We start from the raw sequence: 17,247 nt of genomic DNA, 5'->3' as shown, positions 1-17,247 counted from the left end.
TGTGCCTCCTATCTGCAAATAAGTTCATCTCTATGCCAAATCCAAAAAGACACATGTGAACTGACACAGATAAGCTCTGCATAAAAAAATAGAAATAAAAAAAAAAAACATCATGTGAAGAGGCCACCTCAGAAAAATGTCCCACTTGCCAAGAGCACATTCAAGTCTAACCTGGAGGAGGAGGACAAGGCAAGGCAAACAGCAGTTAAGTTATGGGCCTGCAGGGTCCCGGGAGGCTGAACAATGTGAATCAGTGCCACGGCAACACCTCTGCTGATTAGTCCCTCTCTCAGGTTACTAATGAAGCACAACAGAGAGGGGAGTGAGACAGAGAGATGGAGAGACAGAGAAGGGAGTGAGAGAGAGAGAGAGAAAGAGACATAGAGGGGAGAGAGAGATGGAGGCACCGGCATCTCAAGGCCAGTCAGTACCCTGGAGAAAGGGAGGAGGTGAGAGAGAGGATGGGGAGATGGAGGATGGAAGAGGAGGGTGGGTGTGTGTGTGTGTCCGTGTGAAGGTGCAGCCAGGGTGACGGATGAGTGGCAGTTCTGAAGTTTGTCTTCAGAAGAGCGAGGGAAGAAAGAGAGATAGAGAGAGAGAGAGATAGAGAGAGAGAGAGAGAGAGAGAGCTCTACAATTTGGAGTGCATGGTTGCGGGCGTCAGGTGTGGGTGCTGAGATTGATAAGTGGTGTCGTGGTGAGAGACGAAAAGATATGCACCAGCGGCACCAGTGCTTTTCCACACGCTTCAGATGTAGAGTGTGTGTGTGTGTGTGTGTGCAAGTGGGGGCGGGGGGGGGTTAGTTTATTCTGACAGATAGGCCTTCATCAAGAAACTGTTCGGTTCAACTGAGAATTAGATCTGTATGTGAGCCTCAAACTAAAACAAATTAGCCTGTACAGAAGACCAAAGGAGAATAAATGGAATTTAAAAGCTCATCATTAATCTCGAAAGAACAAAACTGTCTGCACTTTCACAATTAAATAAAATCTAGCTCATCCTTAAATAGAATCCCTGGGGAGCAAAAAATGACATTAGCTAAGGAAAAACCGTAGCAAGCAAGTCATTTCATGAAGACAGTCTTTTGTGTAGTATGGATTTTTTTCTATTCTCCTACTAAGCAGTTTATGATGTTTACTCACTTGCGTCTGACTTTGTGCTGTGTTCAATGCCAATGAGAGCATGAGCAATGGACACAGTCGATACATCTGTCTTTCTGCTGATCGTGGGAGTAGGAACATTTTCACACAAGTTGTTTTTAAAATCATTTCAGATCAAAGGGAAAGTCAGAAGCCATTAGAGTTCTCAAATGCACACACATTTATATACATACACACACACACACAGAAACACAGACACACACACACAGGACACACACACACACACACACACACACCTACACCTACATACACACACACACACATACAGACAGCACACAAGTGTATTTGCCTGGCTGCCAGTGTTTTTATTCACAGCTTGTGTGCACTCGGTGGCCTTTCAATACATTTGATAAATAAAGCAATCTGCTGCTGCAGCAGTAAATACATCACACCCAGCCCACTCATAATCACACTCAGCGCACACACTCATCACACACACACACACACACACACACACACACACACACACAGATATGTTTAATGGAAACGTGACTCAGGCCCAGGCATCTAGTCCAAAACCCCGATTAGGTTTGCCGCAGTGCCCGGGTGAGGTAATTGCTGGGAGCGCACGCGGCGTCTCCGAGCTTTAATTGAAAGCTGGGGGAGACGAGAAGAAAGGGAGCGAGAGGGAAGCGATATCATCTCGGGGAAATGATGAGGCCAACTCGTCCAACTTCACGCCAGATAGCATCTGACCAGGCCGCAGGCAGCCGCGGCTCCATCGAGGCCCGGATCCGTTTCCGCGCTTAGATACCTCCTCCGCTAACAGCAGCGGTGGCGGTATGCACACCCCCCCCCACCCCACCCACGGGGCCCCCACGATGCGCAGATGTGCTCCCACCGGGGATCGTGGAGTGGGTGGCGTGCAGCAGCAGCGATAGCAACAGCAGCACGGCGCTTGGAAACAGCCACTGTCCCCCCACTACACGGCGAAGATGAAAGCGACTGGCGCAAGGTTTAGCCGCAGACCAATTACAGCCGGGCGGAGAGGCGTGGGTGAAGACTGGCGTTAATGACAAACGCTGCCTGATAACACTATGGAAATGGAAAAGTAGTTGTCACTTAATAGAATAGTTGTATTAAAATAGAGTGTCAGATAGTTAAGGAGCATGCAATTATAATGGCAGATCATTTTCTGTGTGTGTGTGTGTGTGTGTCTGTGTGACAGAGAGAGAGAGAGAAAAAGTGATTGTGTATGTGTATGTGTGTGTATGTGTGGGTGGGTGGTTCCCAAACATTTTATTTCAAGCTTTCTCTCTGTTCGTGTGTGTGTACTTGAATGCAGGAGCTGAGCTCTATTTTCTGCCGTAAAGCTGCTGGCGTTTTCGAGAGCAACAGTGCAAAGCCGCGAAAAAAGTCTCTTTTCCAGCCATGGGGTGAACAGTGCACGCATGCAGCGCACACAAACACAAACACACACACGCACGCACGCACACACACATGCCGCAGGGGCTAGTCGAGTCATCAATAATCAAGCCAAGGCTGCATGTGGCTCTGACTGTTGAATTGACTGATATTTAGCAGACGTGTTTATCCAAAGCGACATGGACTTGCAGCGGCGGGGACCAAACCCTGACTGTCAGTTACCACGGCTCCATCACACCCGTGTGTTTGACCGATGTGTGACCACTCGTGTCCATTACTGGAGTATCAACAGTAGTACCCGCCAACATTGCTCCTCACATTTACCTGCGCTATGATGTGGTCTATACTCCAGCCAGCTGGTCCCAATATGACCAAAAACAGTATGGACATTTAAATAGTTGTATGACACAAACAACCCCCACTTCATCTAATGATGTGTCAGAGTAATGGGGGGGGGGGTTATCGTCTTGCTTTGAGTCAGACAGTGATGAATCTATTTGCATTAGTGTGCCGAGAGTATGTACAGGCTCATGTGGATGTGTGTGTGCCTTATTAGGCAGTACAGGAAGACTTGTGCCTGTGCCTGACCTATGTGTGTCATTACAATCACAATGTGAATTTGTGTGAAACTTCAAGAGTATGATGGGAACCTGCTTCACTCACCAAGCGTAGACACGCACGCATGCACGCACACACACACTCAAACACACACACACACACACACACACACAAGAATTGCCACAGTCACGTACCAATCCAGGGAAGTTTCAGATGATAAACGACTCGCTTCCCAAACAACAAAGTGGAGGGCGCTTTCCGAATCCTTCTTGTCGCGCCTGTTTAAGCGGGATCCCCCTAAACAATTTGCGGGGACAATAGTGGCGCCCGTGGCTGTGTGTGTGTCGGGGCCGCCTGTCATTCCTAATGCGCAGCCTAGACTTGCAGGCCCTGCAGCAGCGGCTCCCAGACGAGGAGCAAAGAAGAGGGGAGAGAGGAAATGTGCGGAAGGGCACGAGATGTTGATCAAACAGTTGATTAATGTCAGTAATTTCATTCAAAAATGTATATTATATTCATTCATGACACACAGACTGATATATTTCAAATGTTAATTTATTTTAATTTTGATGATTATAACTGACAACTAATGAAAATCCCAAATTCGGTATCTCAGAAAGTTAGACCAATACAAAAAAGGTTGTTAGAAATGTTGGCCAACTGAAAAGTATAAACAAGAAAGTATGAGCATGTACAGCGTTCAATACTTATTTGGGGCTCCTTTTGCCTGAACTACTGCAGCAACGCGGCGTGGCATGGAGTCGATCAGTCTGTGGCCATTTCAGACTTGAATTTTGGTCAGCAAAATGTACTTTAATCAGAGAACATAACTTTGGACACTTAGCAGCAGTCCAGTCCTTTTTGTCTGTAGCCCTGGCGAGACGCTTCTGACGCGCTCTTTCAAGAGTGGCTTGAGACAAGGAATGTGACAGCTGAAGCCCATGTCTGCATACAGTATGTCTGTGCGTGGTGGCTCTTGAAGCACTGACTCCAGCTGCAGTCCCTTCTTTGTGAATCTCCCTCACATTTTTGAGTGGATTCCTCTCCAGGGTGCGGTTATCCCTATTGCTTGTACACTTGTTTCTACCACATCTTTTCATTACCTTCGCCTCTCTATTAATTTGCTTGGACACAGAGTTCTGTGAAACTCTTTAGCAATGACATTGTGCAGGGTGTCAATGGTCATCTTCTGGACAACTGTCAAGTCAGCAGTCTTCCCCATAATTGTGTAGCCTACAGCACTTGAGAGACCATTTAAAGGCCTTTGCAGGTGTTTTGAGTTAATTAGCTGATTAGAGTGTGGCACCAGGTGTCTTCAATACTGAACCTTTTCACAATATTCTGAGATACTGAACTTGGGGTTTTCATTAGTTGTCAGTTATAATAATCAAAATCAAAAGCAATAAAAGCCATAAACACTTGAAATATATCAGTCTGTGTGGAATGAAGGTATTATACAACGTTTTGAATGAAATTACTGAAATAAATAAATAAACTTTTTCCATGATATTCTAATTATATGACCAGTGCCTGTATCTCAAGAGCCTTCAACCAGAGGGTTAAAGCGGAGCCAGTAATGAAGGATCTTTGCTTCAACCAAATTGGCTTTGGGGATATTTATACTGGTCCCTGCTCCATCTGTTATTATGACCTCCGCCAAGGAGGTTATGTTTTCATCGGGGTTGGTTTGCTTGTTTTTCTGTCTGTCTATCTGTTTGTTTGCAAGATAACTCAAAAAGTTACGGCTGGATTTCGATAAAATTTTCAGGAAAGATCTGAAAAGAAACCATTACATTTTGGGAGTGATCCAGATCACCGTCTGGATCCAGGAGGCGGTTATGTTTTCCCTTGGCAGAGGTCTACGCTTTTGGAGTGCTTTTCTATTTCTTCAGGAATGTTCTGCTTCTCATCAGAGTAGAAAATATTGCATTTATAAATTGCAGGGTCAGACTGCAGAGCTTATACTCTCTGACACGGTGAGTGTCACATCTCTTTCCCTCTCTTCTCCTAACTCTTTCTCTCTCCTGTCTCCTGTGTTGTGTTTTTAAAACAACAAATCTAAGTAACCAATAATTGATATAATTTGAAAGTAGGTTATGTTTGGCCATGCTTAAATAATATCCATCACAATATTAAAATATCCATTCCATATAACATTAACATAACTTAATCTGTGCAGGTTAGGTGCATCTCCACTGAATTTCAGCATCTCATTGGTGGCCCTACTGCATCTTTATTGTATTTAACCATTAGTTTTCTCATTCGTTTTGACATGTCATTTGCAAATATGTGTCACGTGACGGTGCATTGAGGCAAGGATAATTGTATCATCAGCTATTTTTACTTCATAAATTAACAAAACTTAGAGAAAGAAATACCGGTGGCCTCTATGGTAGATAAGGCATGTAACTGCAACTAGGCTACGTGATACTTGACGGTGCGTTGAGGCTATGGTAATTGTCTCGTCGGGTAGTTTTACTTCATAAATTAAACGGAAATTGAAGAAAGACATACCGAGGACATGACCTCGGTGTCCTGTGTGGTAGATGCGCCCATGCTCGCTGTTTGTAAATGGTCAGTATAGTGGGTACCGGATAACTCAAAAATCTCCTCTAGCCTGGTCTTTGTTGCCTTCATCTTATATCCCATTTTAAATCATATCTGTATTGCCCCCGACACGCCTTGGTGCATTAATTAACACAGCAATTTTCTCACACATATACATACATACTACACACAATCATTCAAATACACACACATCCCATCACAACCACACAGATGCATTCTTACCCACTGTACTGAACAGGATGCTTTGTTGTTTCTCCCTCCCACACACATGCATAACCATACAAATACACACACACACACACACACACACACACGAGTGGAGAGCTGCTTGGGATTGGTGGTTGTGAGGTCCACAAGCTACAGCAGTCCCTGGGAAGGGGCAGAAAATAGCCCTGTGCAGAGTGATGCAGTGATTGTGTTGGAGGCACTGACAAATCCCATTAATACAAAGCCAGCACGTCAACAGAGGCACACAGAGACACACACACACACACACACACACACACGCACATACATACTCAGTATCGACCACTGCTGGAGCAGCACAGCCCCCAAGCACATATCACTGGAATTAATTAGAATTCATTCTTCTTTGCTCTCGCTCTCACTTTCTCCTTCGATCAGATTGAATTTGCAATATTTTGCAGTCGGTCAGACATCACATCACATCACTAAAGGATGAGGACATAAACGGGGAAAGCGTTCACACGTTCCGTCGGGCGGGTCAGCTCCGAGCTCCGAGCGCCGAGCGCCAGCTTCAGCGGTCACCCCCGCATCCCAGCTGTGTGACAGCCCGTGCGATCTGCGCTGACAGCAGGGCATTCCCTCGGACCGCGAACCTCCCTTCGGTCCACGTGGCGAGCAGAGGGAGACCGTAGCGGATGTGACAGGCTAAACTTGCCACGCATCTGGACTCGGGGGCGTCACACGCACTGCTGTGTGTCACCAAGCCATGGACAGGACGGACAGAACAATCCCCCCCCACCCGTATATTCAACCTTTCCCACAATAGCAGCAGAAAAGCACAAAGACAATTCAGCAGCAAGCAATCATGATGCAATGTGATGACTGGAACATCCAGAGAGGCTCAACAGCGTACGGATTCATGCAGTGTTTTCTAAACAGGGATGAGCTTTTACACACACAGGCTGTAGGCGGAGGAATAGGACGGGGGCGAGAGAGAAGATTCTTCAGAAAATTGTAGGAGGGCAATATGAGGCCACACAAGCAGAGTAGGAGAGATTTGTCGGAGCAAATGTCTTCATTGTAGCCATAGAACATTATTTTGGGGGGACACTTTTCAACCCCTTACTGCCAAAGATTTGAACTAGAAAACACCTTCAAATGGCCCCTGACATAGTAGTAGTATTACAGCAGATAATATGTTGAATGCATTACTAACCACTACCACATCTTCTGTGCTCTGGTTGGAGTGCACCTCAAAGCTAAAGTACTGATTCCTGTACTGTATGTCTACTCTCACAGCATGATCAAAGGCCCATGTCATCTCTTTGCATTCCACACACACACACACACACACACACACACACACACACACACACACACACACACACACACACACACACACACAATATCAGTCACTTCCTCTCCTCTCTGCTTGACTCCTACCACCCTTAGGAAGTCACTCAGAGTGACTAATATTCTATGTTGTGATTGGCAGGCCAAGGGGCTGCTGGGTAAAGACAGAAAGCACAGGTGACTTCCATTGTACCTCAGGTGTCACAAGGACAGACGGAAATTAGCTATCGACCAGACCATCCATCCACGGCAGACAAAAAAAATTTCACCAAAAAGAAAATCTTTCTTTTCACTTCCACGTTGCTCTCTCTTGTATTAGCTGTCAAAAAAGGATCGCCATCGTAATAAATCACGGTGTCTATGGCCTCAATAGGCACACAGTCTTTTCCGCACGACTGAAAAGTGTGTGGAGGAATCACCTTCTCCCACCTGTGCCTCTGCACCTACATTCCAGCTGCAGTGCCATCCGTTTCTCTGGCCTAGATTAGGACAAGCCCAGCAAGCTACTCCACCGAGTTCCCTGAATGGAGAGGGAAAATGCTCTCAGCTGGAAGAGAGAGGAAGGGGTGGGGAAGAAAAAAAAACTAAACAAAGATAATGAATGATTAATTAATGGGAGGATTTAACTGCTCGCGCTCTCTCTCCGTCTCCCCATGGAGCTAATACTCATTAATTAGTATCTCAATATCAAGAAACAGCTCTGGCACGAGCCAAGGAGAGGGGTGGTGGTGGTGGTGGGGCGGGGGGGGACGGGACGGGTAGCACTCGAGCAGCTGAGCTTTTCATCAGAGCAGTGTAGATTACACACGGCTCCTAAGACACTCCACGCACGTGCAGGACAGAATTATCAGTTACATGGTTCACAGGTCTAATCCCTTCCCGTGCCGGCTTCAGCTTTCTCCCAGGACCTTAGTGGCTGGTGAGGGCAAAGGGGGTTAAGACATATCAGTGGAGGGAGAAGGTAGGAAGAGAGAGAGAATGAATGAGTTGAATTACTATTTTGCAGTGGTGCACTTCTGCACAGACGTGGATTTCTGGTGGACATAACATTTGCATGCCAATGCTACATACAGTAGATCATAGAGTTGAAAGAAACCAAACAAGTTGATCTTTTAGTCCAAGTGAACATGATATCTGATGATATCTGACGAACGTTCCTCAAGGCATTACTAAGACATTGCAATAAAAGGATGTAGCCTACATGTGATTACAGTGACACTTTGACTGAAATCAAATCAGTCCAAGTAAGCTCATTCATACTAAATTTTAAGAATGTTCCTGTAGGCATTTTTGATTTATTGTGGTTACACGAATGGGACATACTGTACATGTAATCACAGTAACCTTGAACTTTGACCTCTAATCAGTTCATCTTTGAATCCAAGTGAACATTCATACCAAATCTGAAGCACTTACGTGCGTTCACGAGATCAGGACGAACAGACGGACAGACAACCCGAAAACATAATGCCTCTGGCCATGGCTATCACTGGCACAGAGGCATTAAAATGCAATGGTGTCTGCACGTGTCAACACAGATGAAAATGAATGACTGTTGGGAGAAGGTATGAAAAAGCAAACCCTTCTCCTTTTAACACACCACCTTTCAAGGTCAGCCATGAAGGCCACTTTCAGCCTGGGCTCTTAAACCACTGACTCACTAGTCAACCTCAAGAGCTGAAGGAGTAAGTCCTGACCTGAAGTGCAAGACAGCTGAATGCCAGTGAAAGAGTCATTTTCTTTCTTTTGCAATTCCACACTTTGACCAAGCAGACATACATTTACTTACTACGAAAAAAACATAAATGTGATTTCAATTGGAATTGATACTGTGGGGAAATAAAACTGACAATGGACGAGGGAGAAAATATGACAGGGCTAGAGACAGAGAAAAGCGAGAAAGGCAGAGAGAGAGAGAGAGAAGGTGAGAGAGAGAGAGAGAGAGAGAGAGAGAGAGAGAACATTGCCATGGATGAAAAGAGGCGCCCCGGAGGGGAGCCGGGACTCATCAAACACTGTGTAATCCAGCAGGTAATGGATTTTGAAGGGTCAGAAAACGCAACCTAAAGACGGTAAGCGCTTGCCGTTTCGCACTCAAGGTGACAGTGCACGGACACACCAGGATGTGCTGACGGTGGCAGGGTCCGCTGCCAAAAACTCCAGAAGGGGGCCTCTCACACCCACGGCGAGTCCCCACAAGGTCAGCAGGAGGACGGACCTCAGCTGCGAGAGCGGCGTGAAAATGCGGCCTAGCGTCCAGGCAGCAGGCCTCGCCGCACAGCAGCGTCAGCGGTCAGCCAGCTAGCCTGTGAAAATATGCTCCCGCTATAGAGGTCCCTGTAATAGCTTCACTTTTAATTAAATTCACTCATTTATTTTTACGGGCCATGATGTAAGCATCGGACAAGAGGGTAGCAGCAGCTATGAATCCAGTCATAAAAAACAACACTAAAACAGGCAGGGAAGATGAGACGAGACAATATGTTAAATGTTAAATATTTTTTAAAAGAGTGTGCCCAAAAAATACCCAGTATCAATATTTTATGGCAACTATGCCCCTGAGATAAGGCAGTGCTGTTGCTATTTTTTTCCCAATCACTATATTGTTATTCACGCTCATACTCTAGTCTTAAAAAGAAATTAAAAGCATCAACTACACCAGACACTTGGCCTGAAGCGCCATGCAGTTGAGCAGAACCTCATCCATAAACATGGGCTATGCACAGCATATTAACAACTCAAATCCACTACACAACAGGGATTGTTGTTTTAATCCGTAGCCTGTGCAGCAGAGCTAAAGTTCACCTTCTCAGCATCCGCATTCAGCACTCTGCTTCCTCCAGATGAGGGGTGATAGAGCCAAGGTGAGGATGAGGATTAGAGGCAGGCGGCAAAGAGAGAGGGAGAGAAGGAAATAACAGAGGAAAGATATGAAACACTCGGGAGGGACAGCGAGAGAGAAAGAGAGAGAGAGAGAGAAGGTACAGCAGGTTTATTTCCATCCTGCCACAGACACAGTGCTCTCCCCCCCCGACCGAGCTGTCTCCTCTTCACAAATGCAGACGGCCGAGAAATCCCAGCAGGCCACTGCCGCTCGCTTTTGAGACCGCTTCTTGCCTGCATCCTCAAAGCTCCGCTCTTCGCCTTCCTCCCTCCTCCTCCATCCGAGAGCGGACCAAAATCCCATTATCCTACCCCGCTCTGTCCTCCAAGGCCAAGTTTTCAAACACAGACAACAGCAACAAAAAAAAAACCTCCAGCTGACTGCAGGAAAACTGTCAACCATGCACTGCATCCCTAAATCAGTTAATGAGCTTATCCAGGCCTGAAAGGACCAGAGTCAGTGCTTTTTCCATATCTGTTGATACAAAGTGAAAAACTTACTCAAGTGTGTGGTACTCATTATGCATGCTCAAAGGCGGCTCATGTTCTGCGTGGGGGAAGGGGCGAAATGAGAGTCAGCCATTTAGTGAGAACAGCACTTCTGCTCGCGAGCACGCTGGAAGAGTAATTGTTGAGAGCGGCACAAAGGATTCTTCACAAACACCCACTGCTCTCTTAGACCTGACACAAACACCAATTATGCATACAAAACACGCTCTCCCTCACCCTCACACACACACACTGACCTTCCTCTTGCCAGCTTGTTGAATGAACACACATACAGTACACATAAAGATGCTCTTGCCCCAAGCAGGCCTCTTGGAGGCTGGCGAGATCAGCGGTGTGGGTGGCTGGGCTTTCACCTTCCCTTCCTCTAATGCCCTCTAACCACATCCTGTTTACCATGCCACCCAAGTGCCACTCCTGGCTGACAATACCACCCGTCTACAAGAGATTGGCTGACTCACCCCAAACAGCACATTGGGAAGGAGGTAAACAGCCCCATGGTTTTGACACCCCCATTTCACCTTTATAAGGAGATTTAAACATGGTGGTCTGAAACATACATTGAGAAAGCAATGAGTCAGGGACCAGCAGTGCAGTGTCCATAAAAGTTAAGCGGGTATGTGCAAACCCAGATTTTTAATCTGAAAATGTTAACTTGTGAATTCTTAGAATATGCTAAATTGTTCTGAATAACCTCATGCCCCAAGCTCTAACTATGCCCACCCAAAATGTCCATCTGCTTGACAGTTAGGGAATATGGTTAATAGACACATCCTGTGAAAGCCATACCTGGTTATGGCATGGCCATGCCACCACAACGGCCGATCATTTCTTCTAACAAATCCACTGGGTGATGCAAGGACATCCAACACAGGATAAAAGGCAGTCTGTCCTTCCAACACACCAACCTGACAAAACATTTAAAAATGGTGCTAAAACGGCATTTCTAGCAACATGTTTTGCAGCCAGCAATGTTAGATGCCCAGTCAGTGTTCATTTGCCAAAGTAATTACACCAAGTCTTTAATCACCCTTTTTTATATGTAAAAGGGCTTATATAAGCCTCCCCCGCACTTCTGCAGGTTCACATGAGGTCAAAAAGCTTGCACAGGTCAAGTCATTTGTTTGTAGGGCTCAGCAAGACTAGACCTCTGAAATTCACCTTCAAAAAAAGCTATCTCTGCTCAAATAAGGAGATCTAACATCGAGATTCTTTCTATGGGAAAACATGAAGATTCAGTTACTGCACCTGTTAAAACTCTCGTGGGGATGCGGACATGGAAATGCAGACATTTCTCACTACAGTTCTGTCCACTGCCTTCTAGTGGATAATGTGATCCTTTGGTAGGTGAAGACGGCACACTGATCTTTGCTACCTCAGAGCTAACTTACAATGCAACTTGCCATAGGCAGTTAGCTTCAATTAACTCCCGGATCTCCTTATATGGGCAAAGATGGCAGCTTTGGGTCCTTTTTGTAGGCAAACTTCTGGTCTATGGGGCACCACATCTGCTCAACTAGCACTGCTTGAAAGACACAACTTAGCAAGACATATGCACATTCTCCCTCAGACACACATTTACGAAACTCTGCATAGTATTTTTTTACATGGATTTCCAGTTGCAGGCTCTGAAATCACAAACTACTCACTCTTCAGCTTACTCCTGCCATCTACTGGCCATTCACTACAACCCTCAGACAAGAAAACACATCTTGCAATTTTTTTAAAGAACCACTTTATTTTTCAAATATATATTACATACATGTATACAAAAAAATAGAACACAGTCCAAACGAACAAGACCTGTGAAGGAGCACAACACAAATAAGAATCTCAACCAGCTGTGCAAATCAAAAGACGACTCAATCATTTAACCTTTAAATCGAATCTCAATTAGTTTGAAGGCCAGTAACTTGGCAGCATAAAGGCAAAGCATTTACCTTAACCGACACCATTCACTTTCCACTACGAGTCAGAGGAAGCCGCATCCTGTAAATACATTTTTGTTGTAGATCTCCAAGACACCATTATACATTATAAATATACAAGACACATCTTCACTCTTTGCCCAACACATCTAGGGGCAACAAATACAATGGGATTGAAGTCACTACATATTAGAACAGGTCAACGGAGGCCACTTACCAATGGAACATCTTTGATTACAACAACACCTTTGTCCACCTCAATGTCACTGTCTGTGTTGTTGTGGGACTGGTACTCCTCACTGTCTGTGACTATGCTGCTCGGCTGTGGATAGATGGAAGATGGGTTAAGCCACACAATGAGAAGGAGACACACACCATACGCCTACCTTACACCTGACAGACTATGACATGATTTGGGAAAGATTGTGGTCTTAACTAATGCCCCTCATTTAAGCTTTACTCGAGACTACAGTCTTTCAAGAGTCTTTCCCAAAGTCTGTCAGTGCAAGAAGCGCTGGGAGAGTTCCCCCTTTTCTTACAAAATAAATAAATCCAGGCAGCACCTCATAGTCAGGATCCTCTGGATCAGCTGCATCCTCATCAGCCAGCTCCTGATTAAGGGCCTCCACCCAGGACTGCTGCTCGGCATCTTCATCCTCATCATCCACGTCATCCTGCTTCCTCTTGCTGCCCTTTCCACACGGTTTGGTGGGGGAGCCCTGCACCTCTTTAGGGCGGTGAAACAGTTCAAACGTCCCATTACAACTTGCCAGTAGCCAACGAGAAAGCACTGCACTAGTCTCCCTCCCCCCATAGAGTTAAGCAGCTGTGTTTTATATCGAGTAAATGCTGTTCATTAATTAGCGGGATTTCTACCTGGGGAAACTGTTCGGCCGATGCTGGTGCACACCGGGTAGCCCAGAGCACTCTGAACCCTGCATGGCAAGATAGCGAGCAGGATGCGAGTCGCCCGCCACAATCGTTTACGTCCTGTGCGGCAGGGACGGGTCGGAGAGTCACCTTCAGCGAGGGCAAGCGGCTTCTCTGGAGTGGAGAAACCGAAAAACCACCAGAACCCACGGAAAGCGCGCATCTACAACACAAATTAAGTGGAACTGCTTTATACATGTTGACTTTTAAGAATCCCCAATAAAAGAGAACGACTGCTCAATGAATTTTACAATTACGTTGTGGCAAACATAACTGGGTAGTCAGCCAACATGGTTAGGCCTTACATTGCTAGGCTATTATAGCTAAAGTGGTTTCAACAAACTGCGAAATTATGGAAAATACCGTGAATCTGAAGGGCCAGAACTGGGAGATTCGACCGAAGACAGTAGAAACGACAACAACTCTCTTCTCTTCAGATTTACCCTGAAAAAGAAACGAGCAAATGTTATCAAGTTTATGGGCACCAGAGACACAATCACCACTCATTTCATTAACTTTTGCTAGCTTGCCTAGTGCTAGCAAGCAGTCACATGGATCAAACGAACAATATCGTTGAAGTTGAAACTTCAGTCAACACACGGTCAGTTGCAAGGTAAGCAACAACTATTATCACAACAGAGATTTTAAGACGCGCAATAAACAAATGACCCGTTCAGAAATTACACAGTATTGGTCGTCGAAAAAATAAATAAAATACACCTCGGAGATTGTCTTCTCCTCTGGCTCGATCACAACGCTGCTCTGAGATGTCATGATGCTCCTGTTGTTCGGATCACTGCGTGGGTAATGACGACTGTTGTGTGATAATCGACGCACAGGTGTTGCCATAAATCCAGTGTCTGACAAAGGTCAACCAATCACATCTGCTGGTAGGTCTAAAATCAATTTGCCTTGACCTCATTAATTAGCCTAATCAGCTGGCTCAAACTGTTCTGGTTTTATGTGTCTTTATATTTAAAAATAAATCTGTAACATTGATAAATTGTAATTTAGCAATTTATGTGATTTACTTTTAGACTAAACCTGGTTGAAATGTTAGGGCTATTTTTCAAGAAACCTGAGAATAATAATGTTGATGGTTGAAGCTCTTTCGTAGGCTACGGTTATTTACATTTAGTTTGTTCTCATAGACCGTCTGCTTCAGTGTTTGGTCTGGCATTGTTGATGCTTCCGTTGGAGTAGGCTATCGTCACATTTACGCACGTCTCATTTCTCTTCAGAGCAGCGAGGAGGGGCTTGGGGGCCTGGGAATATAAAAGCTCTCCAACAAGCATCTCCTTCACAACACAGCCCGTATAATCACATTACCATCATCAACAGGAAGGCAGCAACGAACAGATCCGTGAAAATGAGTCGAAGTATGGCAGTGACACGAACTTTCAGTATGGGAAACTGTGCAGGTTCGTCGCATGGGTCTGATCCTCAGGATATTCATGGCGCACGCAGGCACAGCCTTGTGGGGATGAGGGCGCACATGTTTGCAAACAACAGCTCCCACTCTCTGGGCTGGGAGAGAGTGACAAGCAAGGACAACATTCTCAGCAACGTGGTGACGCCCAGAAGCATCCCGCAGTTCACCATTCCGCGTCTGGCGGTAGAAGACAGCCTGAGGTCCACCGGCCATGATAGAGAGAGATCGGGGATGGAGAAGGATGCTGACATATACCAGGCAATGTTGGACGAGACTGATTCTCTATTCATGTCCAACTCTCTGTCCTCTTCATCGTCATCATACTCAGGCTCCACATCCTCAGGGTTAGGATCCTCCCCTATGGTGAGCCGAAAAGCTTGCAGGAGCATCTCAGACCCAGAGAGCCTGAAATGGGCGTCCGCACAGCGGAGGTTCTCCAGAGGGGCCCAGCAGCACTATGACCCGGCCTCGTGCGCAGCCCTCTCCCTCCCCCACCTCCCCAAAGTCACCACTCCTTACGGCTTTGTCACTCTCAGCCAGAGCCCCCAGATGGCCAGCGAGGAGGCCCTGCTCTTCCAGGCCGGGCTCAGCCGGCGGCGGAGCAGGCTGGAGGAGGAGAGTGCCACGCACCAAAGGCACCTCAAGCCAGAGCTGAGGAGAAGCCTCTCGCACAGCCAAACCCGGCCTGCCACAAGCACCTCCAGCTGCACTCACACCCCTCCTGCACCCGCGCCCCTCCCGCTGCAAGGGACCGGCAATAAGAGGACGGAGGGGAGCACGGCACTGAAGCCCCATCACCCGGACAACAGAAGCTCAGGGAGCAAACCCAAGTGCAGGCTCTGGGGAGTCCTCCGCAAACACTTTGTCAGCCAGAAAGGGATGCAGAGACAGGCCAATGTATGAGGGAGCACCTCACCGCCCTCATGTCCGTAATCATTATGCTGTTAAAGACGCTCTTGATGTCATGTGGAGCAATGGTTTAGTTTTGATGTATGCTGTAAAAGAGATGACAACTACATGCTGATCAAGAAAAACAAATGTGAGGTTGTGCATTGTTGCAATAACTGAAGTCAAATAAATATATATTTATAAGAGACAATGTGTTCCTGGATATCTGACTGTTTATTCTGCTCATCCTCTCAACAGTATGACCTGACCTAGTTGTCCCATTCTGTGGAAAGGATAGTCTGTGAATAATCTTAATTAATCTAATCTAATGATTAATTAATGATTCAGATAGGTGCTGATGAGGTAGTGAAATGGCAAAACATTTCTGTCTGAGCAAGGGATTTTTTTATCACTATTAAGAATTACTATGGGTCAAACTAAATATTTTGTCTGCTTGGAGGAGGTGCAAAAAATCACACAAAAGTTAACAACCCATGAGCCCATAGGCCTAGTCTACATAGAGTTTCACAACGTACAGCTCTTGACTTTTCCCATCAGCCTATACAGTAGTAAATTCAGGTTGTCATTGGTCCCCCAGCTGTTTGTGAGCTGAGCTGAGCTCCTCACCGCGTTGCTGATGTTGTGGGAGCTGACGTGGCTGGGTTTCCATCTCTGCCTGGGATCTAACCCTGAAGGAGCTCTTCAACCAGAAAGCTCAAGGCCTTAATGGCGCTGCACTCAGCAGAGATATAAAAGGGCCTTTTTATCCCCCACTCTCTCTCTCTCGTCTCTGTCTGCCCCTCATTCTCTCATTTGAATCTGTGCTTTAAAGAGGGTCCCAAAAAAGCTCTTCTTTCCTCCTTCAGTCTTTCAGCATGCAAAACAGCAAGTGTTTCCTACCTGACCATACATTTTGGGATTTTTAGTATTCCGATATCAACATCACTGAATCCCTCCGTCACAACAGACAAGGCAGTTGAATATAATATTAGCAGTTGGCACTAGTAATTCAGCAATGATCAACATTGTGTGGACAGTCAATATAGCCTTTGCGCTAATATTTTCTCTATTTGGTTTTCTGATAGATGCCGATTATTTTATTGATGTTGTTGGAACTTGCAAAACAAAGCCACCATAAACTTATTTTTCCAACAACTCAAGATATGTTTACTCGGTCAGTCAAGCATTATTTACTCATTTTACAAAGCCTACTGTGACCACTGGGACATTCATGCATGCTGTTAAAATTCATATTTGTTCTCAGAAGCACTCATTACTCAGTGAGCACAGCTCTGAGAGGGTTCTTGCTGAAGGCCTCTTGCGTCTGCCTCCTCACATCGATTGTCTTTCCCATGATCATCATCATTACCTTAACTGGGATTGTGTATCACAGCAGACAATGGCCCTAAGGACACTGACTCATCCCTTCCTTCTGTTGTTCTCTCTCTCTTCCTCTCTCTCCTGCTCCCTCCCTCTCTCTGCTACGAG

General features: G+C 45.9%; 1 protein-coding gene across 1 annotated transcript; it reads right to left on the bottom strand.

Annotated features, from left to right (window-relative positions):
* Window positions 1-12,297: 12,297 nt before the first annotated feature.
* Window positions 12,298-14,306, bottom strand: org (oogenesis-related gene). The gene is made up of 7 exons (XM_062556186.1): window positions 14,160-14,306; window positions 13,803-13,883; window positions 13,386-13,602; window positions 13,073-13,236; window positions 12,727-12,831; window positions 12,522-12,570; window positions 12,298-12,384 (listed from the first exon to the last, which is right to left on the bottom strand). Exons 1-6 carry the CDS (start codon window positions 14,286-14,288, stop codon window positions 12,547-12,549), a joined length of 720 nt encoding a protein of 239 aa, XP_062412170.1. The 5' UTR covers window positions 14,289-14,306; the 3' UTR covers window positions 12,298-12,384; window positions 12,522-12,546.
* Between the last annotated feature and the right edge of the window lie 2,941 nt (window positions 14,307-17,247).

The sequence above is a fragment of the Sardina pilchardus genome, chromosome 15, assembly GCF_963854185.1.
Source record: "Sardina pilchardus chromosome 15, fSarPil1.1, whole genome shotgun sequence".
NCBI lineage: Eukaryota > Metazoa > Chordata > Actinopteri > Clupeiformes > Clupeidae > Sardina > Sardina pilchardus.
The sequence above is the reverse complement of the archived record's forward strand: the minus strand, read 5'-3'. Positions and strand labels throughout refer to the sequence as shown.

What these genes read in the sequence shown, in the direction of transcription:
- org (XM_062556186.1), bottom strand. Translation starts at nt 14,288, where the DNA reads ATGGCAACACCTGTGCGTCGATTATCACACAACAGTCGTCATTACCCA. An exon ending in AGGAGAAGACAATCTCCGAG is followed by an intron (nt 13,884 to 14,159) that starts GTGTATTTTATT and finishes TTTCTTTTTCAG; the next exon opens with GGTAAATCTGAAGAGAAGAG. An exon ending in TAATCAAAGATGTTCCATTG is followed by an intron (nt 12,571 to 12,726) that starts GTAAGTGGCCTC and finishes ATGTATTTACAG; the next exon opens with GATGCGGCTTCCTCTGACTC.